Source organism: Rhamphochromis sp. 'chilingali' (assembly GCF_963969265.1).
Source record: "Rhamphochromis sp. 'chilingali' genome assembly, chromosome: 6".
NCBI classification, from domain to species: Eukaryota; Metazoa; Chordata; class Actinopteri; order Cichliformes; family Cichlidae; genus Rhamphochromis; species Rhamphochromis sp. 'chilingali'.
The window spans coordinates 11,879,147-11,903,077 of record NC_137933.1 but is presented as its reverse complement, the minus strand read 5'-3'; the positions used below and the strand labels follow the sequence as shown (position 1 = coordinate 11,903,077).

The window sequence follows — 23,931 nt, the reverse complement described above, 5'->3', positions numbered from 1 at the left end:
CGGCACAATATACTGAATTCAACAGATAAGCTCAGTAACTTTCTTGTCAGTTACAATGACTAACGTATACAGTTAGTGCATTTAATAAGTATTTATTTGCACTGATATTTAGGCTTATATATGTATTATTCTACAACTGATTCTGATATGACACCACACATGTGTTGATAAAATAAGATATGGCTAGTAAGTGTACCTTAGAGCTAAATAATTAAATTGCACATACTGATCTCCAAGGATGAGGACATATTTACATACTCACAATTAAAATACCTGTATAACCCTCCTACTTGCTGTTCTCTGCCTCATTGTTAAAACCACCCTGGAGATTTTTCTAATACCACTGATCTTATTATTAGACCTAGGACCTTGATTAGTGCTCCTGGAAAAAAATTTTTTTTTCTATTTTTCTTTGGCATCAGTAGAGATTGATTAAGGGGAAAAAAGTGGCTTCTTTTCACAAAATCTCCTACAACAGCTAGGAAATCGATCCAATACCAGTACAGCTTTCATCAAATAATAATTCATGCTTTATTCATATTGGCAAACAAACACAGTTGAAAGGCCTTATAATAGATTAATAAAATAGAACTGTAAAAAGGAAAAATTATTAGAAACATGGTTAATAATAATAACTACTTAGCAACATATTTATGTTATTCTAAAAACATAGATAGAGGATAGAGGAATTAAGAAAATTCTATGCAATCTATTTCTTTTCCCTTTGACAGTATTTTGTGTGATCTCACTTTAATGTGGGAATCTGAAACAGCTCAAAATACACACTGGAATCATTTGTGTGATTCTATCTCTAAATGTCCAAAGGAAACGAATGAGGTGCTCCCTAATGTGACAGATAACTCCAGATGCAGGATCAGCAAAGGAGCATTTTCTGAAGAAATATGCTGAAAGTTGTCAAAATCACTCCTGTTGCCAGAGATGAGGCCTGATATGGAGCTGCAGTGGAAGAGAGATGAGGTCAGTGAGTTAAGTTTACAGTTAACACTGTGCACTTATTAACATTTAAACATTAAAAGCAAGATTATATAATTGAATATGGTAATATTTTACACATTTGCCTAACAAGTGAAAGATCACCAGTTTGACACTTGGAAGGGATACAAATCTCTTTGGGACTCCTTAAAGAAGGTAGAGAGGGGCGGATCAATCAAAAATATTGATAGTATTGATTCCAACACTTGTATCGGTGTAAGGTTGACACTAGTGTGATAGGATCGATACTTTGTTTCTATCCTTCAAGTTCAGTATGCAGCCCACTGAACTGTTTTATGGAAATGAAAAAATGTACATCAAACATGCAACTTGAAAAACTTTAAAATCTTTTTATGTTGACTCTCACACTTTTTTTATTTAGAGCCTGTAGCACATTTAAACAACAGAAGTTGACCCAAAGTACTTCAGACACAGGAACATTTACATTTTCTTAATTAAATGTATTAAAAACGATGGAAATATTAAAAGTTGACCAACGCTTAATTAAATGTATAATTTGCATAGCCTGTAAAGCACTTTTGTCATCTTTGACTTGAGTGTGACCTACATGTTTTAATTTGCTTATATTTAGGCACCTGGCCAGGAATGAATAAGCCAGTGGCCCTGAAATAAGCCACTGCTCATTACTTTCCTGAAAATCAAAACCACTGTTGCAGGAAACCCAAAAGGTTAAAACTGACTTTTATTTTCATTAATATTGTCTTTTACATGTTAGTGAATTAATGTTTAAAAACAGAGGAGAGGTTAAGTCTTGTTTAAAATAAATTGTCTTACCACTTCCTGCGGTGTTATGGACAGCTGTAGTAGTTGCAGCTGTAACAGCTGGAGTTGCTGATGTACTTGCAGTATTGGTTGTGATACTGGTTGCAGTAGTTGCAGCTGTAACAGCTGGAGTTGCTGATGTACTTGCAGTATTGGTTGTACGAGTAGTTGTAACTGTGGCTGTAGTAGCGGTTGTTACATTAGTACTTGTTGTATTTGCTGCGGTTGTTGTGTTTGCCACGGCTGTTGTGGTTGGAGCAGGAGTGGTGAGCACAAGGCTCACAGGTCCTGATTTGACTGTGTAGCTGCTGGTGAACACACTGCCAACCAGGGTGCTCTGACTCCTGGAGCTGGTACATAGATTTGGGCACAACAGAGAGGGCATGGTGGTAATGCACAGATTGACTGTGCACTGGACATACAGCTGTAAACACAAAAAGCCACACTTAGCAGTGTTCAGATTAAAGTATTTCACACTATCGCCACATAGAGCACTACAGCTGTTTACGAAGCATTAATACTGGAACAATTCTAAAGCACAATCAAGACAAATTGCTCAGAACAAGCCAGCCACCACACATGATGTGTGCAGTGGTCAGTACATTTCCATAGCATGCTTGATAGCACTTACTGATTAGTAAAATTAATTTAAAATCTGCAATTTGCTTTAGAGGTATTTGGTAACTAATCAACATATTGTTCAAACATTGAGCAGATGATGGTGCTAGCTACATAAAACAAAGTCTCATGGAAATCTGTTTGGCCCAGTGGGATAGAACCAGCTACACCAACATTTAATTTTTATTTATTTATTTGTTTATTTTTGCATCTGAGAATGTAATAAATTTAAAAAAGCGGAAAACAGCATATGTGCAACTGAACAGGAGAAAAATTGTAGGGATTTCCCTAAAACTGGCTTCCAAACTAAAAATATCAACTTTATTTTAAAACATAAATAAGGTAAAACATACATAAAAATAAATCGTAATTTTAATTTAAACACAATGTTTTTTGGAAAGCTTGTAAAATTCATTTTTCAAATGCTAGAACTGTTAATTAAGTAAACAGTTATTATGAGTTATTATGACTCCCGTGGCTACAACACACTACAAAACTCACAGGGGCTTGCATCACTTTTAAGGAGCACCTCATTTGTCAACTTCCCACTCGACCATCACAAATTTGTTTGAAAACAAAACTGAGGGCAAAAATACACTCTTAATAGGAATCATGAAAAACATCATGCCACTATTGCTCTCAGATAAGTATTTGAAGGGAAAACACCAGGGCTGTTTTAAATGTTTTTCTAGCACCGTTTTTGTGAAGCCCCCTTTTTAAAATTCAATTATCTAGAAAACTACTTGAGCTAGATCCTTTCACCTGACTTGAACTGCACTAAATAATATCATCCTCCTTGTATCTGACTAGTTGTAAACAAAATATCACCCCCTGCGTACAAAACGGTGGTTTCTGCTGGAATACAAATCAGCTGTCGGAGATCAGACATCCAAATATTTAAGGGACTTCAAGCATCCTTCATGCTCTCCTAGCTTGAGCTGCGTTCCTAAGTGTTCTTAGAGACAGAAATTGTGAAAAAAGCTAACTCAAGTAGTTTTTAGAAAATTGTCTAAAACAGCCACAGTAATGCTGAAATTTTGCATAATGCCGTTTAAGAAATGTATCTTTAACAGTGATTTGATGAATTGACATTGAATGACCCTGAATACTTTTTGTATTTTGCTGGTCAAAATGATTTCTTTCTCAGTTTCAACTTTTATTTGAAACAAGCCTTTGGTACACAGAAAGAGTACAGCAAAGTGACACTTATGCTTATGTGTGTGTTATATGACATCACTTACAGTTGTTCCATTGGTCTGTATTGTACTCAAATCAAGGCGGTAAACCCTGGAATTATTTTGGGTAGTAATAATCTCTAAGGTGTTGCTGGATGCCAAGCACCTGAAAGAGAGAAATGCGACTGCTATTTCAGTTTGTATGATATGCTTCATGTACTGAAAACAACATTTCTTTGAGAAGATTTTCTAAGAGCATCTGTCCTCTCCAAAGTGGTAACTTTGAAAAAATGACAGGACACAAGCTGAATGTTACTGACCCTTGTTCTAGAATAGGACGGCTTATTGCAAAGTCCTCAGTCTCAGACTCGATGCAGTCGTTTACTATCATCTCGGCTCGAACCACACTGCAATTGGACCTGACGTAGAGGTCCAGTTGTTTGATCCTGGATCCACTTTCTTCACTTACACTGGTACTGTTACTGGAGTTGCTTCCTGTTTCCGAGTCAACAGCTCTACGCACTCTTTGTGGTGAGTTGACGTTAGAGCGAAACGTGGGATTTCTGGTGAATTGTGCCAGGGGCCCTGTTCCTGGGAGGTAAAATTCAATCCAAACACGAAACTCACCAAAGGTCTCTTTCTCTGTGGGCATCTCAATTGAAGCATTTGGGCCCTTGACCTGGACTCCTGGGATGCGGCAGGCCAAAGGCAGGATAAGTAAGGGCTGGCGGCTAATCATAGAGTAGGGACGCACGGTTTTCAAGGTGTTGGTGTAAACCAGCTCTGGGCCCGAGTGCTGGGAAAAATTGAGAATGAGAAAAGAGAAAATGAAAATCCAAACAAATAATCTATCACTGCAAAATATCTTATCGTTTGAGAAATCATTTTTAATATAAGGCCAGAAAATCTATTTTGAATAAAAGGTTTCCAATAAGTTTCATCTTCTGTGTAACCAGATGACAGAGCTTCAAATAAGGGAAATTATTTTTTTAAGAAAAGACAGATAAGTTAAACTCTTGGTCTACTGCAGGTGACTCTGTGACACTGCTCGCTGGAAAGTTTATTTTAACACCTCAGTTTTTACATATCGTCTCCCTCCTTTATAGCCTGAAGCAAACATGAGAAGGATTTCTCTTATTCTCTGATGACTACTTAATTAAACTTTACAGCCTTCTTTTTTTATCCCACTATAATTTCACTGAACAGCATTATCCAGCCTTACAGCACTAATATTACACAGCATGGATGTGTCTTGATAGATGGAGGCAAATTCTTTTTCTTTTAGCTGAACAGAGGTCAAGTCCAGTAGGCAATATATATTAGGCTAGAGGACATTTATGTGTGCTGAAAGAGCAATCTGCTGGGGGTTAAAGCTACATTACGCTGGAATTGTTACTGAATGATATGACTGTTTAATGTCTTACATTTGATTCAGTCCATACGGAGGTACAATCACAAGGCTACAGCCCTTAGGCTGCATGTTTGAGCCTAAATCTCTGAACTCTTCTTACAAGCTTAACTCAGAGTGAACATTCTCAGAGCTGACTGAGCTAATTCAGCTAAGCTTTATTTCACCATTTTGATATTCATCAACTCATAGTTCATAGTTATTGATTCGTTACTTAGTTAAAACTGCTTTCTAAAGACTCCTGAAACACATCTATACAAGGAGAAAGGAAACCACATGGTGTCAGCAAAGACAAGAGTTTCAGTTTACGTTAAGCTGCTCTTTAAATACTGCTGTGATTCCTTTCTTGAATAAAAGCCTTTCATATTAAAATAAAAGAAGAAAGCCACAGCTACCAAAAAAGTAAAGGAAGACATAATTGCGTAGTATTTTACCACAGTCTTTGTGCCACAGCCGTCCAAGGAGATGGTTGCAGTCACATGTGTGTTGTTGTAGTTGACGGGGCAGGTGGGGCTGTTAAGCTGGAGTTCGGCAAGGTTGATGTTTGTGAGCGAGGTGATGGGGAGCACCAGAGTCATCTCTGTCTTCTCACACTTCAGTTCTGACCAGGAGCAGAAGGTTAATTATTGATAATAACTCACGCAACCACACTTATCACACTCGAAATCACCTGAATCTCACACACAAGACCTGAATTTCTACCTGTTCCAGCAGGTAATGTTCTGGTTTCCCCTGAAAAAGTTTGAAAAGGAACATGTAAGCAGTGAGTATTTTCAGATAAAACCCTGCTGTAAAGAAAGAAGTTGTTTTGCCAGATATTTCTAAGCAAGCTCTTACTTTGGTATAGCCACACACATCTTGGCTCTGACTGTAAACTGACAGGATAAAACATTCAGATCAGACAGGTTCATCTGAAGCGCATATATGCAAATGTATAAATACAGGTTTAATAAAGCATCAGCTGACCTCTTGGTATTTGCAGCAAAGCAGATGGGCAACAGATGAGTCAGGTTGTTTTCAGAGCGGATCCAGGCCATGGCCATAGTGGCCAGGGGGCCGACTGATGTGAAGCCAGTCCTGTAGAGGTCAGGGGGCCCAACCACGGCAAACTCTAAAACACTGTAAATATTGAGAGAAACCTTTAATAATGTTTGATTCACCTAAAAATACTTCACACCTCTCGCACTTCTTGCAAAGCCACACAGGCACAATAATTCTTCACCCTCGCAACCCTCAATAAACAGGAAGGAATATATTTTTTTAGTAAAATGCAACGGAAATATATAAAATGAAATGTAAGAAAATCCACTTGGTACAAATAGAATATATACCAACTGAATGAATTTCATTTGACCAAACCATTATATTAACACTCCCCGCCAGAGTCCTAGATTTAATCTGGGACTCTCCGCCATTTGACCTTAGAAGTGAAGAAGCTTCTCGGATGAGAGGTGAAACGTCTTCAAGCAACTTAAAGAAGTCCAGACGCTTTTCTTTGCAAGCTCCTTTGACTACGATGACCTGGATGACTGAGAACCTTCACAGACATCCATATATATGCACACACAAGCAGACTCTTATATAACTTTTCTATACAAGTATATTTGTACATATGCACATTCCTATACATGCATAAGCAGCAAAAACGCAGCAACAGCAACAGAAAATAAAAGAATAAACCATGTTGGGATGTTTAAAAAGCAGTGGGAGGGATGGCAAAGGAAGAGCCACCAGGACTCACCTCTCCTCCTCCGACCTATAGTCAGTGTTGATTTTCTCCTCCTGGTACGGCAGAAGAAACAGCACAGAGTCATCTTTTGGGGTCCTGTCTATGGCCACTGGTTCATCAGAGCAACTAAAATATGACTCTTCCACTGGAAAGACAAAATGAAACCATTTATTACATTATGCTATAAGTTATTATTAATCTGGTAAAATTATTATTTTCATTTTGGCAGATGATGAGAGAAAGCGCAATTATTATTCTCTATACTTGAACCAAAATGTCATCTAAGCGATTGTCAGCCTCACCAGTTAGAGAGAGATGGACAGGGACAGAGCTGAGGGGCAGATCTGTGGCATGGTTTACTCTGGGCGAAGGAATCAGGTCCTCCACCATCAGGTAAATAAAATACTGTCCTGCAGGTGCCTGTCCAGTGAAGGACAAAATGCATTTCTCCTGGTAAAAGAATGAAACAATGTCAACAACAGAGATGAACAAGTTCCACAATGGTATGTGTGGGCAATGTTTGACTGTAAATGACATCAATACAAGGCAAAAAAACAAACAAACAACAAAAAAAACTGAGTGGTTAAACTTGTTTCCAGACTGTATGCAAACGATATTACACAATGGTGCTTTTAACTAAGCAAATTATGGCTAAACCAAACAAGTTTTTACTTTGGAAACCATTTCACTGATCAAAGACCAAAGAGAATTCAGTTGCACTTCCAAATTAACTGGAATGTGATTACTGGAAAGGCAGACTTCTGCTAGTACAGAGTGACCTGATGTCTTCAACACGCTTCAGCCGTAGAATAGCTTTGACATTATGGGCAATGAGAATTCCAGATTCTCATTGGTGAGAGGAGGTAGATTACTTTGGGTAAAGGAAGCAATAGATAACATTCTGTTAAAGAGCAAGGATGTAAAATATTTTATTACTGTGTTTAAATTTTAAGCTCCTTTATACTTTTATGCTCTACGTCACTGTCATAGTTACATGTTTTGTTCTTTCACTGTGTACACTGTGCTTTTGTTATTTCAGTCTAACACTCCCTGCTGTTTACTTTCCCCTTGCCAGTATGTGACCTACAGCTCCTCCCAGCTCACCTGCAACCTCTTTGTATCTAGCCTTTCTTTTTTCACCCAAGCTGAGATTTGCTTTTTTTCCCTGGTTTTTGGGGGGTTTTCTTCACAAATTTAAGACACATCATTCACCACAGCAGGTATTTCCACATGTCTGATTTGGCAGAGTTTTACGCCAGATTTCTGTCTTGATGAAACCCCAAAGATGGAGTGGGTTGGGTGTTGGTTGGTGCTGAACATATTTAAATATTTATGTTAGTCTAATCCGCACTTATGTTTAATTGTAATCATCTTTAAAATAGTAAAATATGTTTTTAATTAAGAATAAAATAGATTTCAGTGCCTACAATAATAAAGCCTTGAACTCGTGAAATACAACTCACCCCATCCAGCTCTATGAAAGAGTGCTGGGTGCAGCTGACACACTCTCCCTTGTCAGAACTGGCAAATCGACATCGGACCTTGTCCCCATCCAAGTCTTTCACTGACAGATGGAAGTCGTGAGGACAGTTCACACGGGCCCTGTTTGGTGGCATGCAGACAAAGAGATAATCAGCTTCTTGAATCATAAATCACAACAAGAGAGAAAACAAAAATGAAAGTGGATTTGGTGCAGTCTGTACAGCTGAAGGGCAAGGCATCACTCTGAAGAAGTCTTTGAGAAGCAAAGACTTTGGCTGACGTCAATAAGCTCTCGAAGTGTTGCCTCTTTGATCTTAAACTTGGCCTCCAGCAACAGCTGGCTTTTGGAGCTGAAAAAGCCACTGCGAGTGGTGAGCATGAGTAACAGATAAACAAATCAGCGGAAACTGATCGCATAAACCTGCAGACTCAGGCTTCACTCTGATTTTACATGGACTTTTTAACAAAAAAATAAAGATTACACTCAGATTTAAATCATCCGAATAACCAAGTGACATTTTAAAAATCTATTTCATGTAAAATCTTGTATGGCTCTTTGTTCAGATATATGTAGCTTATATCTCTTTATGACAGCTTAAATGTCCTTAATTTAATTAACACAAATTCAGCTCATGTCTGAATACAGGAGTCGGGAGGAAGGAGAGCAGAGAGTAGGTGTTTACACTACCTTAGAGGAGGAGGGAGAGCCACAAAAGCAGGGTGGTTGAGTCTCCCGCTGTTTGCCCGGATCACTGGTCCTGCATTTATAGACACAAAAAATTCTGTTCCGGACCTAAAACAGTAAAAAAAAACAAAAAAAAAACTGTATTAATGGCTTCTTCCTTTAATTTAACAAATAACATCATTGATCTTGTCACAGATAGTAAACACAATGCTCCATAGCAAACGGTTTGATTCGCACAGGACTGAAGAATCATAAGTCAGTTTCTTTGGGCTCCAGACTGCTTGAAATAGTCAATTTTAAATGATTTTGTGTACTCTTAGCGCTTTATGATTTCAGATATTGTGGGATATCACTAATGTGGTTATCTCAAGCACAAACCTCTCGCTGGGACCATAGAAGCCCCAGCTTCACCCATTCTTTGTTGCGAGGGGCAACAAATGAGAAAAAACTCTAAATTATGCAAAGCTGATCTAGTAGAACAAAAAAAATAAATACAAATAAAAGTCCTCCGTAGTTGTCTAAGAAACAAAACAATGTCACTTGGAATAATCTCAGAGTTATTTCCAAATAGACTGCGCAAATTTCTTTTAAAAAGATGAAAAATGGAGCTGACACTTAAAATGTAAAAATTAATATACAAAATTTAGCATGTCTGAGGTCAAGGGTATTCGCATTGTAGGTCTCATACCCTAAACTGATGGTAGCTCTGTAGTCACTGGGGACAGTTTTCTGCCACTGGCGGACACACCAGTCAGAGGGTTTGGTCCCAATGAAAGGTAACGGGGTGGTGTGGACTAGACAGTCCTCTCCTGGAGCACAGAGTTCAGACAAAGACGGACAAGGACTAGGAGCAATGACAGTGAAATGAGCCCGCACCTGCAAGAAGTAAAGAGACAAACTCCCTCATGTCTGCACTAAACAAACATTACAAACATTTGCATGTAGTTCATCAGGCACCAAATATCAATCTGAGACCCACACAACTAGTATGTTGACTATTAATTGACAGTTATTAGTAAGCGTAATTTCCTACCCTTTGAGATAAATAAAGTATTTGTTACTTTTATTTTACCCACTAATGTTGAGTATTAGTAGGATGCTACACTTCAATTCCCATCAACCGAATGAAACAACTAAAAATAACTGAATTTGGGTTGAAGCACTAATTTATGGGATGTTTGTGGCCCAGTGTGATGTAACAATGGGAGACAACAACTATGAAAAAACAACAACAATATCAACATTATCCTTAGTTCAGCTATTAAATCTATATGAAAGTAAGGGTTCGTTTTTGAGGATAGATGGAGCCATGAGTAATTAAGACGTACACAGCTGACAGGACTGCATAGAAGAATGCCCAACTAGATTACAACAGACCTAACACACTACACAATGACTGACACTGAATTTGTTTTGTAGAATTAAAAGAATCAATTATTTGCACACATAAGTAAGTAGCAACTAAAATAAAGAAAGAAGGGGAAGGGTTCACTTTGAAGCATGTCAATTTTAATGTTTTTTTTTCCGTTCTTGCAGTGAATCCTGAAACGTTTTAACTAATTGAGTGGTAAACACGTTCATTAGGATATTTCAAGGAAAGTATAATTTTAGTAAAGTAAAATTACAGAAGCACAGTTTTGATAAATAATTCTAATAAATAATAATGCTGAGGCATAAAATAATATGGTTTATGAATCATGGAAAATGTCTTTTATTATTTACCTGCTATAATTTTGAGTTTATGAAAATCTCAACACATGACTAAAACATGATAGTAAAAATGTATAATGAGGAACAGCTGAGAGTGTGGGAGATCTTGGATTTTAGGAAAAAAAATTAAAGAGGGAAAATGTTGCTCACTGTTTTTCCTCCATCACTGTCCAGGGGCACAACATGCACAGTCAGGCCAAGAGAAGAGGCGTCAGAGGCCAGGCCTAGCATCAACAGAGCCAGGCCCAGCAATAAGATATGCATTTTGAATCTGTCCAGCATCTCAGCTTCTCAGGCAAGGAGCGAGTCTGAACCTTTGGCAAATACAAAGACAGGAAGGTGAAGTAGTCAAGAGTCAGAGCACTAACTCACTTTTCATTAGCTGCAACCCCCCGCCCTGAATCAAAATGAAAAGACCATGACATACCTGCTGTTTCTGCACTTGGGAATCCCCCACCAATCACAATAAGTAATCCTGAGAGAGGGGTACAAGAACCTGAGGACAACAGCAAACAACCTCTGGAAATCATAAATGACAACCCGATAGAGCAATCAATCAAATAAATAAATACAATGGAAAAAAGGAACACATTTCAAATTCTTAGGTTCCACCCATCATAGCAGAATAAATCTTCTTAACACTGAAAAGTGTGGCAACAGTATAAAACAGCCAGCAAACATATGCCCACCATGTGCAAAACCCTAAATGAGAATGGTGGGACAAAATGAAAGAATTAAGTAATAAAAAATGACTTGTATCGATACAAAAATGCAAAACACGATGTCTGGATGTAAAACAGTACTACAGATTCACATCAAAAACTCTTTCCTGACATGAAACATGGTTGGTGGGAGCAGCATGGTTTGGTGGTGTTTTTAATACATGAATTGTTAATAAGAACCTAAAGCTGGAGGCTCAAAGGCAGCGGCGTCATCTCTTAAGCAGCAATACCTGCAGGCAGTGGCCACGGAGGGGGAAGTGGCTGGTAGTGACTTGCGTTATTTAGCTTTTTTTCTGAGCTTCACTAATGTTCTAATGACAGGAGTTTTGTTTTTTTTATTTGTTTGTGATGTCTGTGTGCAAAGTGGGACATTGCTTTTGTACTTAAAAGTCCATGGTGTGATAAAAATCTGTTCTGGAGAAATAGTTCAACATATTATGGTGTATATCTTTATTTCCATTCTTTTAAAAGGCTCTGTGACAGATTTTCTAGTTTTAGAAACTAAATCAGAGATGTCAACTCATCTTACATCATGGACCACATAGAGCCCAGTTTCATTCAAAGTGGGCCCAACCAGTAAAGCTATTGCCTATCAATAAACAGTTTTCTTGTTTTTAAAGTTTCTTTTATTTCCAGGATAAAGATTAAGCTACACATTTAAACCCTGAGGTATCTTCAGAAATCTTTTTTTAAAGATGCATCTCAGTTTTTCCACTATGTGAAGAAATGCTGCTGACTACAAAGAAACCCATCAGCTCCTTGTGCATACACTAATATTTTCATACTTTGGTGCTTGAGAGGGTTATTTGTCAGTAAGAAGGCAAAACTAATGAGAAAACACACAAAAGTCCAAAAATGTATGGTCTTCTTTTTAGTCCACATATATCCAGTGAGCTGGATCCATGTTTGTCAAAGATATTGTGAGGCAAACTGACTTGGAAAAAACAGAACTGATTTTTATATTGACAGGTGTATGTAATGAAAACATAAGACATTACAATTAACTTAAATCTTGTGTCCCGTGGAAAATATTTAGGTCTTTTCCAGTCACAAATTTGTCCAGGTAGTGAACTGCACTATGCAACTGCTTTGAGACATGGCAGCAGACTACAATGTGCTACACCGGCTAAATATACATTTCTCTAAGCACCTCTACATAAGGTTTACACAATGAGAAGCCAAAGTTCTTGGGCTAGCCAAGTCAAAAGACACTGGAGAACCTTTAAAAGATCTGAGTCTATCTATGAGCCTATATGTATGCTCTTCACAGTGTTGATTACAGAAAATCCAAAATCAATTAAAACTTTTACATCCAATTACTGTTTTTTAAAATGATTAAAAATGTAACTTGTACAATCCTGGGAAACAAAAACTTAACTAAAAGCCCAAATAACCATGACATTCATGCCCATGCTGAATGTAGGTAAACTTCTGAACTGTATGCTGTTAAAAAGTATCAGGTTTCTAAATGTTGGTGAATAACAAATGAAACTCCAGTCAATTACTCAGGCAGTTCTGCCCTGAAAACCTCCACAGAATAAAAGCCAGATATAGAAAACGCGCACTCTGAAATGAAAATGTCAGACAAGGAACAGATATATTTTTTTACCGTAATCAGTTGTCAGCTCTTCATTTTCAAAAGTCCAACTTAGGAGCTTACAGCCTCCATTCTCTTTCTATACAGTCTTGAGCGCTGAGATGTAAGCAAACTAAATTTGAGCAACGACAGAATGAAGTTGAACTGGTTCAACCAGAGCTTCTAAAGAAAACATGAAAATTACTGCATGCCAAGAGAAGCGTAACTGAAGTGACTAAGCTCTGATTATTGTGCCCTGCATGAGGTACGCCTTCCCCGTATATATGACACCTGCTGCAGTCTTTTATATTAAATACAGCAAGAGAAAAACCAAAAATAAAAAAATAACACAACAAACACACAAAATAACACAACTCTGAAGACTGAGATGCTTTTTTATTGAAAGATCAAACATTAGGAGGAATGATTGGTAGAAATGTAATTGTTACATGGTCAAGGGCAAAAAAAAAAAAAAAAAAATAAAGTTAGTGCCAAAACTATGGTCCTGTCTTGCCAAAAAACAAACATCCATGTTCCCTTCTAGTAGTCACATGACATCATTCACAGAGACTTGGTTAAGCCTCATAACATCTTTTCAATGAAGCTGTTTATTTTTCCTTTCAGGTAAAAATTTCTGTTAATAATCAGACAATTTTATAAACAAGCTTGTTGGTCAGTACCAGCCCACGAGAGGAAAGGTTTTCATTTGGGAGAAGGATCTCTGGAGTTTGATCAGATGAGGAGGGGAAGGCCCACCGTTGCTTTGGATCTTTTAAGAAGGAGTTAACCTTCTTAACTGCCTTGGTCCCCAATTCCTCATACCTCTTGTCACAGGGCATGACACACCACATGTGTTTCAATTACTGCCCGTTCTTCACACTCAGAATTTTCTCCTTCAGAGAGGAAAAATAAATAAATAAATAAATAAATAAATAAAATCAAGAAAAAGGATAACTTGGAGATAGCTTAGGCAGACAGCATAATGAATGTGTAATATTTATTTGTTTAATCAAACAATCTTACTTTGATCATGGTCTCCAGCTTCACGGCGTCAGCAGCAAACTTGCGGATGCCGTCAGACAGTTTCTCCACACCCATGCGGTCCTCGTTGTGCTCCCAGCGGAAAGTCTTCTCATCCAGGTGGACCTTCTCCAGATCACAGGCCTTGGCTGCAAAAATCAAAAACATCAGGTTCAATGTGGCAGCAGAGAAAGGCTGCTTACAGATTTCAATCAAAAGCTGTCCTGATGCATCTAGAATACTCTTCTCTGCATTAGGGAAAGTGTCCCTAGGTTTTGGGGAAACATAAACCAGAAGATAATTAAACAAGTCCTACTTGTACAGAGCAATAGAAAGCTTGTGCTTGTGCTTCTGATCTTTTAATCTGTTTTAAATGGTTAGGTGAAACTCTCCAGAAAAGATGGGATGTGTGGCAGACTTGTGACTGGTCCAAAAAAACCCAAAGTGCATTTTTAGGTCTGTTTAGTTTTTAGATAAGGTGACTGTGGTACTAGAGTTTAGTTTAGAGCAAACGCCCTTTCTGTTGACAAGGAAATGTCTTGCACACACGTTTTTGTTGTTACATGTAAATTAAACAGGTGTGAGAACCACATTGTTCTCATCAGTAGCACAGAATGTACTCTAGCCAGAAATGATTTTAAAACTAAATGAAAATATGTTTTTGGTAAAATCCAGTTAAAAGCTTCAAACCACAATAATCTAGGGTAGACCAAGTTCTCATTTTTTAATCCACCCTAACATAATTAACACAAAACTGGCAAAAATACTTCAGAGAGCAATATTCTGCATCTTTTTAAAGTCAGAGAGCACTACCTTTCTCCACACTGAGCATCTCCGTGACAGCACTGTGATCCTGGCTGAGCTCTGCCAGCAGACCGGGGGAGATTGTGAGCAGGTCACAGCCTGCGAGGGCTTTCACTTCCCCTGTGTTTCTAAAGGAGGCCCCCATCACAACAGTGCTATAGCCAAACTTCTTGTAGTAGTTGTAAATCTTGGTCACACTCACCACACCTGAGAAGAAGAAATACACAACCAAAGAAGAAGAGGTCACCAATTGATCAAGATACAACTGTTGTAGCAGTTTGATTTTTAAGGTAATGGTGTCAATCCATCCAATTTTCAGCTACATGGCTGACTCATTATTATATTACACAATACTGCCACGCAATACACCTGCAACATCAGAAACTGTAATTACATTAATTAATTATCCCAGAGGTGATCGATCCAAACATCAAATCACATTCTTTACCTCAGACAGGTAAGCTGTCACACAGTGTCACTGTAGAAGTTATAATTTAATCGATGTCTCATCAACTTACTAAAGCCTGTATAAATGCTTTTCCCTAACTGCATATCATCTGGCACTGCCACAAAGCTAAAGCAACACTGAACACATGCATTATAAGTGAGCTGCTGTGTCTCTGACCATTTTCTTCAGTAATTTGTAATCCACTTGCAGAAGCTTCGATGAAGTTTCATTTATTTTAATTACACCTCTTTTTAAACAAATTATCTCTATTAGCTCTGTTTTTAAACTGTGAGAATACAATAATGCAGAAAAAAGGGATATGATGCACACCCATCCACAAATCAAACCGTTCTCATCTGACGAGCAGAGTTGTGATTAAACATTTCTTTTCACTGAATAGCTTTGTGATGCTGTTGCGTTTCTAACACAAGCAACCACAGAATGATACAGTCAATGGATAAAGTAAAACACAAGATTTACTGCAAGTCCGTTTTAGCCATGTGTATCAAATAAACTGGTGATTGACAATATCGTCTGATAACTGCAGTGTTTTTACCTGGATCTTCATGTGGCTCGTAGCTTTTGCGATCTGTATTCTCCTTATACCAGTCAAGGATGCGTCCAACGAAGGGCGATATAAGTGTTACCTTTGCTTCGGCACAGGCTACGGCTTGAGCGAAAGAGAACAGCAGCGTCATGTTGCAGTGAACACCATGCTTCTCCTCAAGCTCCCTGAACAAACAAGCAAAACAAACAAAAACATTTATTTAGAACACATTAATAACAGAAATAAGTTACACACAATGTTATACCAGCTCCCGTTTCAAACATCATCTCAAAGGGCCAAGCTCAAGCTCATCATGAAAACACTAACATGTTGTTCTTTAGCCCACTGACTTCTGAGGGGTTTCTTTCTTTCACTTTGTTTTCTAGCCTGTGGGTACTGTCGCACCAGATATGAGCAGCCATGTTGTCAGGGTAAAAAGCTACATCATGTTCTTTTTTACACTGGTTTACAACAAAATGTGATGATTTAACAGCAAATAGTGGTTTGTTTGCTGGGTTTCACACTTGTTGAGTAGCTGTTATTGCACTCATGCTGCATGTGCCCCTGTTTGTGGGGAGAAGTAAACACAGACGTGACTAACCAGTGAAATACACCGGCTGTGATTTTATGCGAACGTGTTTTGATGTTCCATTACATGTTTGCTATAATTCATTTAACAAATATTGGAAAGCAGTGCTTAATCTGAGGTCAGTTAAAGGGCTCATATATGTTGGGGTCTCTTTATCAGTAATAGGACTGAAAAAAAAAAAAAAAAAAAAAAAAAAAAAAAAAGCTGCTCCTTCTCTAGAAGACTTTATGCTTTCAAAATGAAATACACTCACTCACACATACGCAAGTGCAGCATCCGAGAGTATAGCACACTTCATACTCACTTCCCAGCTTGGATTCCTTCCCATGTTGATGACAGCTTGATGAGTACGCGTTCCTTGCTAATGCCTGCCTCTTCATAAAGCGCAATGAGCTTCAGGGCTTTTGCAACCATTTCATCTTTGTCAAAAGACAGCCTGTGACATAAATGAGAACCAACACAGCTGTTTGGCATTTTAAAATCTAAGAGCAAGTATTCTTTGCTTTATTTGTTTTGCGACTGTGTTTCCTGTGACAACAAGTTAAATGCTAAACAGCTTTTAAGAGATTGCTATAAATGCCATATTCTGTAGCTCAATCATTCAGGTACTTTTCCCCCCCATTGGTTTTACAGAGAACACATAAATGATAAGAGTTTGCTAAATCAATTTGTATTTCTCAGAGAAAGTTAATTAGCTTCTACCAGTTGTTTATTATCAATAACACAACTTAGCTGCTGGTTAAAAAAACACAAGTGGTTAAAAATCTCAAATTTCAGGCTCTTAAATGTTCCCTAATGCTCTGAATGACACTAATATATTAGGAAACACTTATGTGCTGCCCTCTAATAAAAGGTTTTTTGTGCAAGAATGGCATCTTATCTGAAACTCCTCTGAAATTTGCCTCATTGCTTAAAGTTTCTCTTTGTCTACTGTGTAGATTTGAAAAGCTCAAGCCAGTAAACATTTCACATCTTGTGTCATTAATAGCACTTTGTTATAGGTTTGCATGTACCTGGCATCCACTTCAGTTGAGACTCTGCCTGGGACCTTCTTGAGGATCTCAAGCCCAAAACTCACAAACAGCTTGTCCATGGTGTTTGCTACCTGCTCCTCTTCGGATCTTAATGGAGACAGAGACAAAAAGGCTGACCATCTCCACGTTTCAGTTACAATGACAACAAGTCAGAAAACCAATCAACATTTCTTCAAATTGTTTAATTTTAGAACACATTACACAATGGCTGAGAAGTCCACATTAGTAAAATCATAGACACATGTCTAGGTGTTTACTATGTCTTTAACATGTTCTGTTCACACAGTGTTTCAGTTTACCATGTAGCTTTGGGAAAACAAGACAAACGCGCTTCCTATCACCCATCATATTTTCCAAGAGGCACGAAAGGTGTTTTTAAATACTAAGGTGTGTAATGTCTAATTAAACTCCATGCCACATGAATCGACAACATATTAAAGAAAAAAAAAAAAAATCCATCAGATATCAGGTTTAAGCAGAAAAGATGCACATTTTATTGGATTCACTGCTGTAAATTAAGGAATGTCCTGAGAGCTTCCACAGACGAGCTGTGTAATGTGCAGACATCTAAGAGGCACAAAATATCCCCCAGTGTAGTCCAACATCTATTTAACTAAAGGACAGTTTAGCCACAGTGTGTTTGACCCATTTGTGCACTGTACTTACCCGCCCTTGGCCATGCCATACTTGATGGCCTGATCCACTAGCTGCTGGTAGGCTGGCATCTTAGCAGCAGCCAGGATAAGAGATGGGTTGGTGGTTGCATCTTGAGGCTTGTATTCATCAATGGCTGCCGTATTGGAACACAGATCAAAACAGTTCAGTCACATAAACACCCCGTTAGCCAGGCTAGATTAAAGCAGGAGTACAGAGAAGTACCAACCATGTGTTTAAATATGTTTAATCTGCAATAATAAATTACAGATGAAACATAACAAAACAAACACAGCATTGACCACAGGGGGGATGGTGTTTCAGACGCAGCCCCTTCTGAAATAATGCTATGCTAATTGGTAGCCCTTTAAAGACTGCTGCTGAGTGACTAAAAGCAATGCCTTTGTGGTACAGTGGTTAACACATTCATCTAACACATGAAAGAGCCCTGGTTTGAGGTCAGAAGGTGACCCAAAAATATAGCCTGAGGATGGAGAGCACAACCTACTGTACTGGTGTTGGTCCCAAACCTCGATAAATCAAAGTTGTGTCAGGAAGAGCATGTGGTGTTTTCATTTTGTGTTTGTTTGTTTGTTTTTTAAATCTGTTCGAAATCAACATGTGGATCCATCTACTGTGGCGACCCCTGGGGAAATAATGATGCAACTGAAAGTATCCACCAACTTACCTGCAAACTGTACCACTGATGGCCAATACATATCTAATGGTAATAAAGTTTGCTAAATACTACATGAAGCAAAAAACATAATTTTAAATATTCCACCACCTTAGCTTACAACGTATAATTAAAACTAAAGGCCTATGGAAACATTTTACCTGGAAATGTTCTCAGGATCATATGGGGCAAAACAGAAGGACAAGAAACTCTTGGCTGCTGTGCTTAATAATAAATGTATTACCTTATATAAACACCAGCCTTTCCACACATCAGATCTATATTAAAAATACCCAAACCTGCCATACAAATTTATATTTTAACTTCCAAGCTAGGCCATCAGGAGTAACAGCTAGGACCTGCCAACAAAGACACAGTGTATTGCAACAAGGACACGTGTATTCGTGTGTGTCAATAGCACAGTTAAGACTGGTTATCCCACTAAACAACTAGTTTAGATCTTCCTTATTTTCAACTAAAATTCATATCAGTGTTAAAGAGGACTAAAAGAACTGACAGAACAAGAAAATAACTCACTCATGCTGAATCAACATACTGCTACCTGCAGGTAGAAGATGGTGCCATCTACTGTGCAAACATGTACAGTCTCCAAAAAGAAAAAAAAAAGAGAAAACTGATTTTTGTTATTTTTATATTCTACATTGAATAAGACTTTATTAAATTGTACCAGGCCAAGCAGAGTACACCCTGGACAGGTTACCAATATACTGCAGGGCTGTTGTGCAAACCTAATCTAATAATTAATATTCAACATCAACTTACTACAATTCCAAAAAAGTTAAATTAAAAGAACCTAATGTCTTTGATGCAAAACATTAACTCACAAGGTATATAATAAATGTATGCCCCAGTCTACAGGCCTTAAAGAAAACAACCTGTTGCAGTTCACAGGACAGAAATTTTATTTGAAATGCATGAGTGGTGGGGCCTTTTCACACACCACAGGGGTTTTATGTCAGCACTGAATAGTAGCAGCATGGTTCAGTCAGAGCTGCCAACTCTTCATCCACAGAACAAAGGCTGTGTCTGTCCTGTTGCACGTTATCTCTCAACCCCCTCCTTCTACAGGTCAGCAGGTCTGAACTGGACACTCGTCATCAACTGCTCAAGTACTGCTGATTATGACAACATACCCAATACTTAAGGTTTGACATAAAAAAAAAAAAAAAAAGGAATCCAAAAAACTTCCACTGCCAAAGGTGTTTAAGCAGGTAAAATACAGTGAAGTTTCGACATAAATTTGATCATAAACAAGACTGTGTATATGTGCCAGTGTAATTACATTTACACACACTATACTTCAGAGTTCCTACAAATAAACTGATGATGGCACTTGCATGACTTGGTAGGTGAGGGACATTTAAAAGCACAGGAGATCACATCTAATTACCCACAGGATAAGAAAATAAAAACATTGTTTTAAATCAGTGAATGAGTTTAATTTGACTGGTCAGTTAAAACGTTGTGTGCATAAAGACACGTTTGTATACTAAACATATATCCATAACCTACCTGCAAATACATAAACATTACTGCCTTGATCTCAATGTCAACTCAAAGTCTGTATTGATCCTGGTAGACAAATCACATATTTCTTATGTAAACTTTTGAGTCTTTGTTCAATAAGAAACCCTAACAAAATGCACGTTTTCCTTTAAAACGTCAATATTCCAAGCCGGCTAATTAGTTAAGTAGCCAAATTTCATAAGAGCAACCTCCACTAACTTTTAGTCCACTGCTGAGAACTTTTTATCCCCTCACTTCATTAAATTAAGCAAAACTGTGTTGGTTAACTGTGTTTCACCATGTCTTCATGTGAAAGCAAACATGTTTCTGCTTGACCTGGTCTTGCAACACGCATGTCTAAACTTGCAACAGGTGAAAGACGAGAAATGCATTTCATAAAAGACAGATGAGCTGTTGGGCAAATCTCGACTGACCACTTCTCTTATCGCAACCCTCTGCAAAACATCTTTGTTTTTTTATTGATGGTGGTAGTGACAGAGGTATTCAAAGCAGTTAAGATTAACATGTGTATATCAGCATTGAGTGACAGAGACAGCTGATCACAAAAAGTATCTGCTTCTTTCTGGAAAATTCTTGCTCTTCAACTTTTTTACTCCTGCTAGTACAAACTGCTGGGTTACATTATTCTTCCTGTAAAGCAGGGATGTCAAACCCATTTCATAGCATGGGCCACATACAGCCTACTTTGATCTTAAAGTGGGTCAGACCATTTCGATTCAATTTCACTTAAATAGCATCAAATCACAACTGTCGCCTCAACAGACCAGTGAAACGTGACACTCCTGCTGTAAAGCATCTGCAAACTGTACTAGGAAAAATACATACTTCTCCAAGTACAATTAAATCTAAAAGTACAGACAACTATGAATAACTGGTGATAATCAGATTAATATATACTTAAAGCCAAAGCCTTCTTAATGTTCTCACCACAGACCAATTTTTGGTAAAACTCTAATTTTAACATAAATGGACTGGACTGTATTGCACAGCATTTTTGTTATGCCCATTCTTATTATGGAGGCATTCACAAACATATTTGTTTAAATTACAGGCAATAAACTAAGTTTATAGTTCAGCAAAAGGCTAAAGAAATAAAAAGTATACGGATCTGGGAGTATCAGCTTTCCAGAGTCATGCCTGGCAACATGAGTCCAGTTCTGTCGTGTCATCCTGACTGCGCAGGCGGTGCACGACGAACCATCTGGTTTTGCATCACAGTGTAAATCTAATATTTTTCCAGCCCTGTTCCTCATTCTGACCTATTGAGAAACATGAGCTTTACCTCTGTTACAAGAACTGGACAAACGAGGAAGGATAGTCTGATTTTACAACCACTTACACAGGCAGTGTGCACACAGTAGTCTGCAACTTTGGTTTGCCTAATCAATTTTGCGCTCACACCGCACACATACTCTATTATATAAAGATAACAACATTTTTATTAGACTAAAAGAGAGGTGTGCTATTATTCAGTTTGCATTGTTTGCTAGTGCAGCTAATAGTACGTAGATACTGTTAAGTAACGTTAATAACCAGTAATAGGATCATCTACTTCAGTAGTTAACCGGAAAACTAATTTCCAACTGACATGAAACAGTTATATAGCTAACGTTAGCTGGCTAACTAAACACAGTCACTTCGATGCTCACACCCACTTCATGACATCGACACCGCCGCGGTCATTCACTTCAACGCTGGATCCTTCCTTGTCACTTAGTTAGCATGCTAACCAGCTAACGTTAGCATGGGATAAAACGGGTTTTACCGTTGAAGTCTCCCGTGTCTGCCACCACCACAGTGTGCTTCTTCAGCTGGTTCAGCGCCGACTCCATCTTTCGCCGTTTGTCTGGTGACCCGCTAGACATAATGAGGCGAGACTGGGACCCTTTTATACACACAAAACACGTGAGACCGGGAGGAATGTCACAGCGCCCAGCGTAAGAGGACGGGAGCGCGCGGCGTAAAAGAGGAAGGCGTCATCCGGGGCGCGCAGAGACCTGTTAGAGGAAGTGCGCAGAAAAAAAGTTCACTTATAACGTCTGTCTACAGTTTATTTTAAAAATGGAAACCAGTCGGGCAATTCATTATATTATTCCTTACTTACTATACTATACCAGTGCTTTATTTATAAAGTACTTTTAAAAACAACAAGGCTGACCAAAGTGCTGAACAACAACACCAAATATAAAAAAATACTTCTCATTCAGTGGTGGAGAGCTCAGATACTTCTTATATCTTTCGCAATCTGTTGCACTGGCTCGACCTGTGGTAAAGTTAAAAAAAAAAACAACCTCCCAAATATAGTGTGGCGGACCACCAGGTGGCTCCACTCACACACAAGTTGAAAGGAAGTGTGGGGGTGGAGATTTTGGCGCTGACTATATGTGAAGTTCTGTCAGTTAATAAAGTTGTTGGAGTGAGACACTGAGACCTCTCCTGTCGTTGTTACATACCTCCACATTGGTGACCCCTGTAGTGAACATGCTAAGGCTCGACGACGAAGCCAGCTCTGGCCTGGAAGCATCGGCGGCCGCCGGACCTTCAACTCCGCCGATGGCTGCGTTTGCTGTGGCGCTTAAATTGCCGGATTTTTGGCTTCACGATCCTCCTTCATGGTTCATGCACGTAGAAGCTCAGTTTGCTCTTCGTGGAGTTTCAGCCGACGACACTAAATACCACCATGTGGTGGCCTCACTTGACCCGCTGTCAACCCGCCGTGTGATGACTCTCCTCCGGGATCCCCCAGCCCAGGGCAAGTACGCCGCCCTCAAGGGGCTGCTGCTGCGGCGTTACTCCCTCTCTGATGCTGAGCGGGCCGAGAAACTCCTTTCCATCGCGGGCCTGGGCGACGGCACCGCCCTCGAGCTCATGGAGAGCATGCTGTCCTTGCTGGGCGCGGAGGACGGAGGATTTCTCTTCACCCACCTCTTTCTTCGACAGCTGCCGGCTCCAGTGCGCGCTGGCCTTGCCAACTCCCCGCTATTGGCCACGAAGGATTACCGCTCCCTTGCGGAAGAGGCGGATCGCATCCTCCTGGCTACCAGGACTTTCGGCGTCCAGACGGTTATTCAGGACCCACCAGCGTTTTCCCCCTCCCCCTCACCGATGCTCCACGGGCCCTCCGACTCGTCCACTGTGGCCGGAATCGCTGCACGGCGGCACCGCGGAAAGGGGCTTTGTTTTTATCACCAGCGTTTTGGAGCGAAGGCACGGCGCTGCCTCCCGCCTTGCAGTTTCCAGACCCAGGGAAACGGGCATGTCAGCGCTCTGTAGCAGCCGCGACCGCTGGCAACAAGGAAAGGCTGCTTTTCTTAGAGGACTCACGCTCGGGGAGGCGTTTCCTGGTGGACTCCGGCTCACAGAAGAGCCTTCTTCCCCCGGCTGGCTCGGACAGGCTAGCTGAGGGTTGCGGGCCATTGCTAACAGCGGCTAATGGCTCTCCCATCAAAACCTTCGGTGAAAGGTTGGTGACTGTTTGCTTTCACGACCGTGACTTTCAGTGGAACTTTGTTGTTGCTGCTAGCTCTGTGCCTATAATAGGCGCTGATTTTCTTTGTGCTCACGGACTACTGGTTGATGTGGCTAACAGACGTTTAATTGATGCTGTGTCCTTTTCCTCATTACCCTGTTTGACTCGGGGTGCTCAGCCCGTGGTGCATGCTAACTCAGTAGATTCGGGTGACGTTTTTCAGTGTTTGCTTTCTGAGTTTCCCTCACTCACTGTCCCCAC

General features: G+C 39.3%; 2 protein-coding genes across 4 annotated transcripts; both read right to left on the bottom strand.

The window, feature by feature from the left end:
• Positions 1–307: 307 nt before the first annotated feature.
• LOC308398250 (uncharacterized protein) lies at positions 308–13,146 on the bottom strand. Of its 3 annotated transcripts, none has more exons than XM_080884780.1 (16): positions 12,915–13,146; positions 11,011–11,102; positions 10,734–10,897; positions 9,562–9,749; positions 8,877–8,981; positions 8,170–8,308; positions 7,009–7,156; positions 6,719–6,851; positions 5,944–6,096; positions 5,815–5,852; positions 5,680–5,709; positions 5,412–5,578; positions 3,890–4,365; positions 3,636–3,735; positions 1,789–2,200; positions 308–957 (listed from the first exon to the last, which is right to left on the bottom strand). In XM_080884780.1, the coding sequence occupies exons 3-16, from the start codon at positions 10,863–10,865 to the stop codon at positions 875–877; spliced, it is 2,304 nt and encodes a 767-aa protein (XP_080740906.1). In that variant the 5' UTR covers positions 10,866–10,897; positions 11,011–11,102; positions 12,915–13,146; the 3' UTR covers positions 308–874. The 3 variants fall into 3 exon arrangements, with proteins under 3 accessions (XP_080740906.1, XP_080740907.1, XP_080740908.1); XM_080884781.1 differs by having other exon boundaries at positions 11,011–11,079; XM_080884782.1 differs by having other exon boundaries at positions 11,011–11,058.
• Positions 13,147–13,358: 212 nt separating this feature from the next.
• On the bottom strand, positions 13,359–22,160 carry taldo1 (transaldolase 1). Its single transcript, XM_080884783.1, has 8 exons — positions 21,967–22,160; positions 17,990–18,113; positions 17,303–17,410; positions 16,594–16,725; positions 15,710–15,885; positions 14,715–14,912; positions 13,905–14,050; positions 13,359–13,774 (listed from the first exon to the last, which is right to left on the bottom strand). The coding sequence occupies exons 1-8, from the start codon at positions 22,064–22,066 to the stop codon at positions 13,742–13,744; spliced, it is 1,017 nt and encodes a 338-aa protein (XP_080740909.1). The 5' UTR covers positions 22,067–22,160; the 3' UTR covers positions 13,359–13,741.
• Between the last annotated feature and the right edge of the window lie 1,771 nt (positions 22,161–23,931).

Excerpts from the sequence above, each read along its gene's own strand:
- taldo1 (XM_080884783.1), bottom strand. The coding sequence starts at position 22,066 with ATGTCTAGCGGGTCACCAGACAAACGGCGAAAGATGGAGTCGGCGCTG. Across the intron at positions 16,726-17,302 it reads TCAACTGAAGTGGATGCCAG|GCTGTCTTTTGACAAAGATG; the intron begins GTACATGCAAAC and ends TTTATGTCACAG. Across the intron at positions 13,775-13,904 it reads AGCTGGAGACCATGATCAAA|GAGAAAATTCTGAGTGTGAA; the intron begins GTAAGATTGTTT and ends TCCTCTCTGAAG.
- LOC308398250 (XM_080884780.1), bottom strand. The coding sequence starts at position 10,865 with ATGCTGGACAGATTCAAAATGCATATCTTATTGCTGGGCCTGGCTCTG. Across the intron at positions 6,852-7,008 it reads TGTCCATCTCTCTCTAACTG|TGGAAGAGTCATATTTTAGT; the intron begins GTGAGGCTGACA and ends TTGTCTTTCCAG. Across the intron at positions 6,097-6,718 it reads TATAGGTCGGAGGAGGAGAG|TGTTTTAGAGTTTGCCGTGG; the intron begins GTGAGTCCTGGT and ends CAATATTTACAG.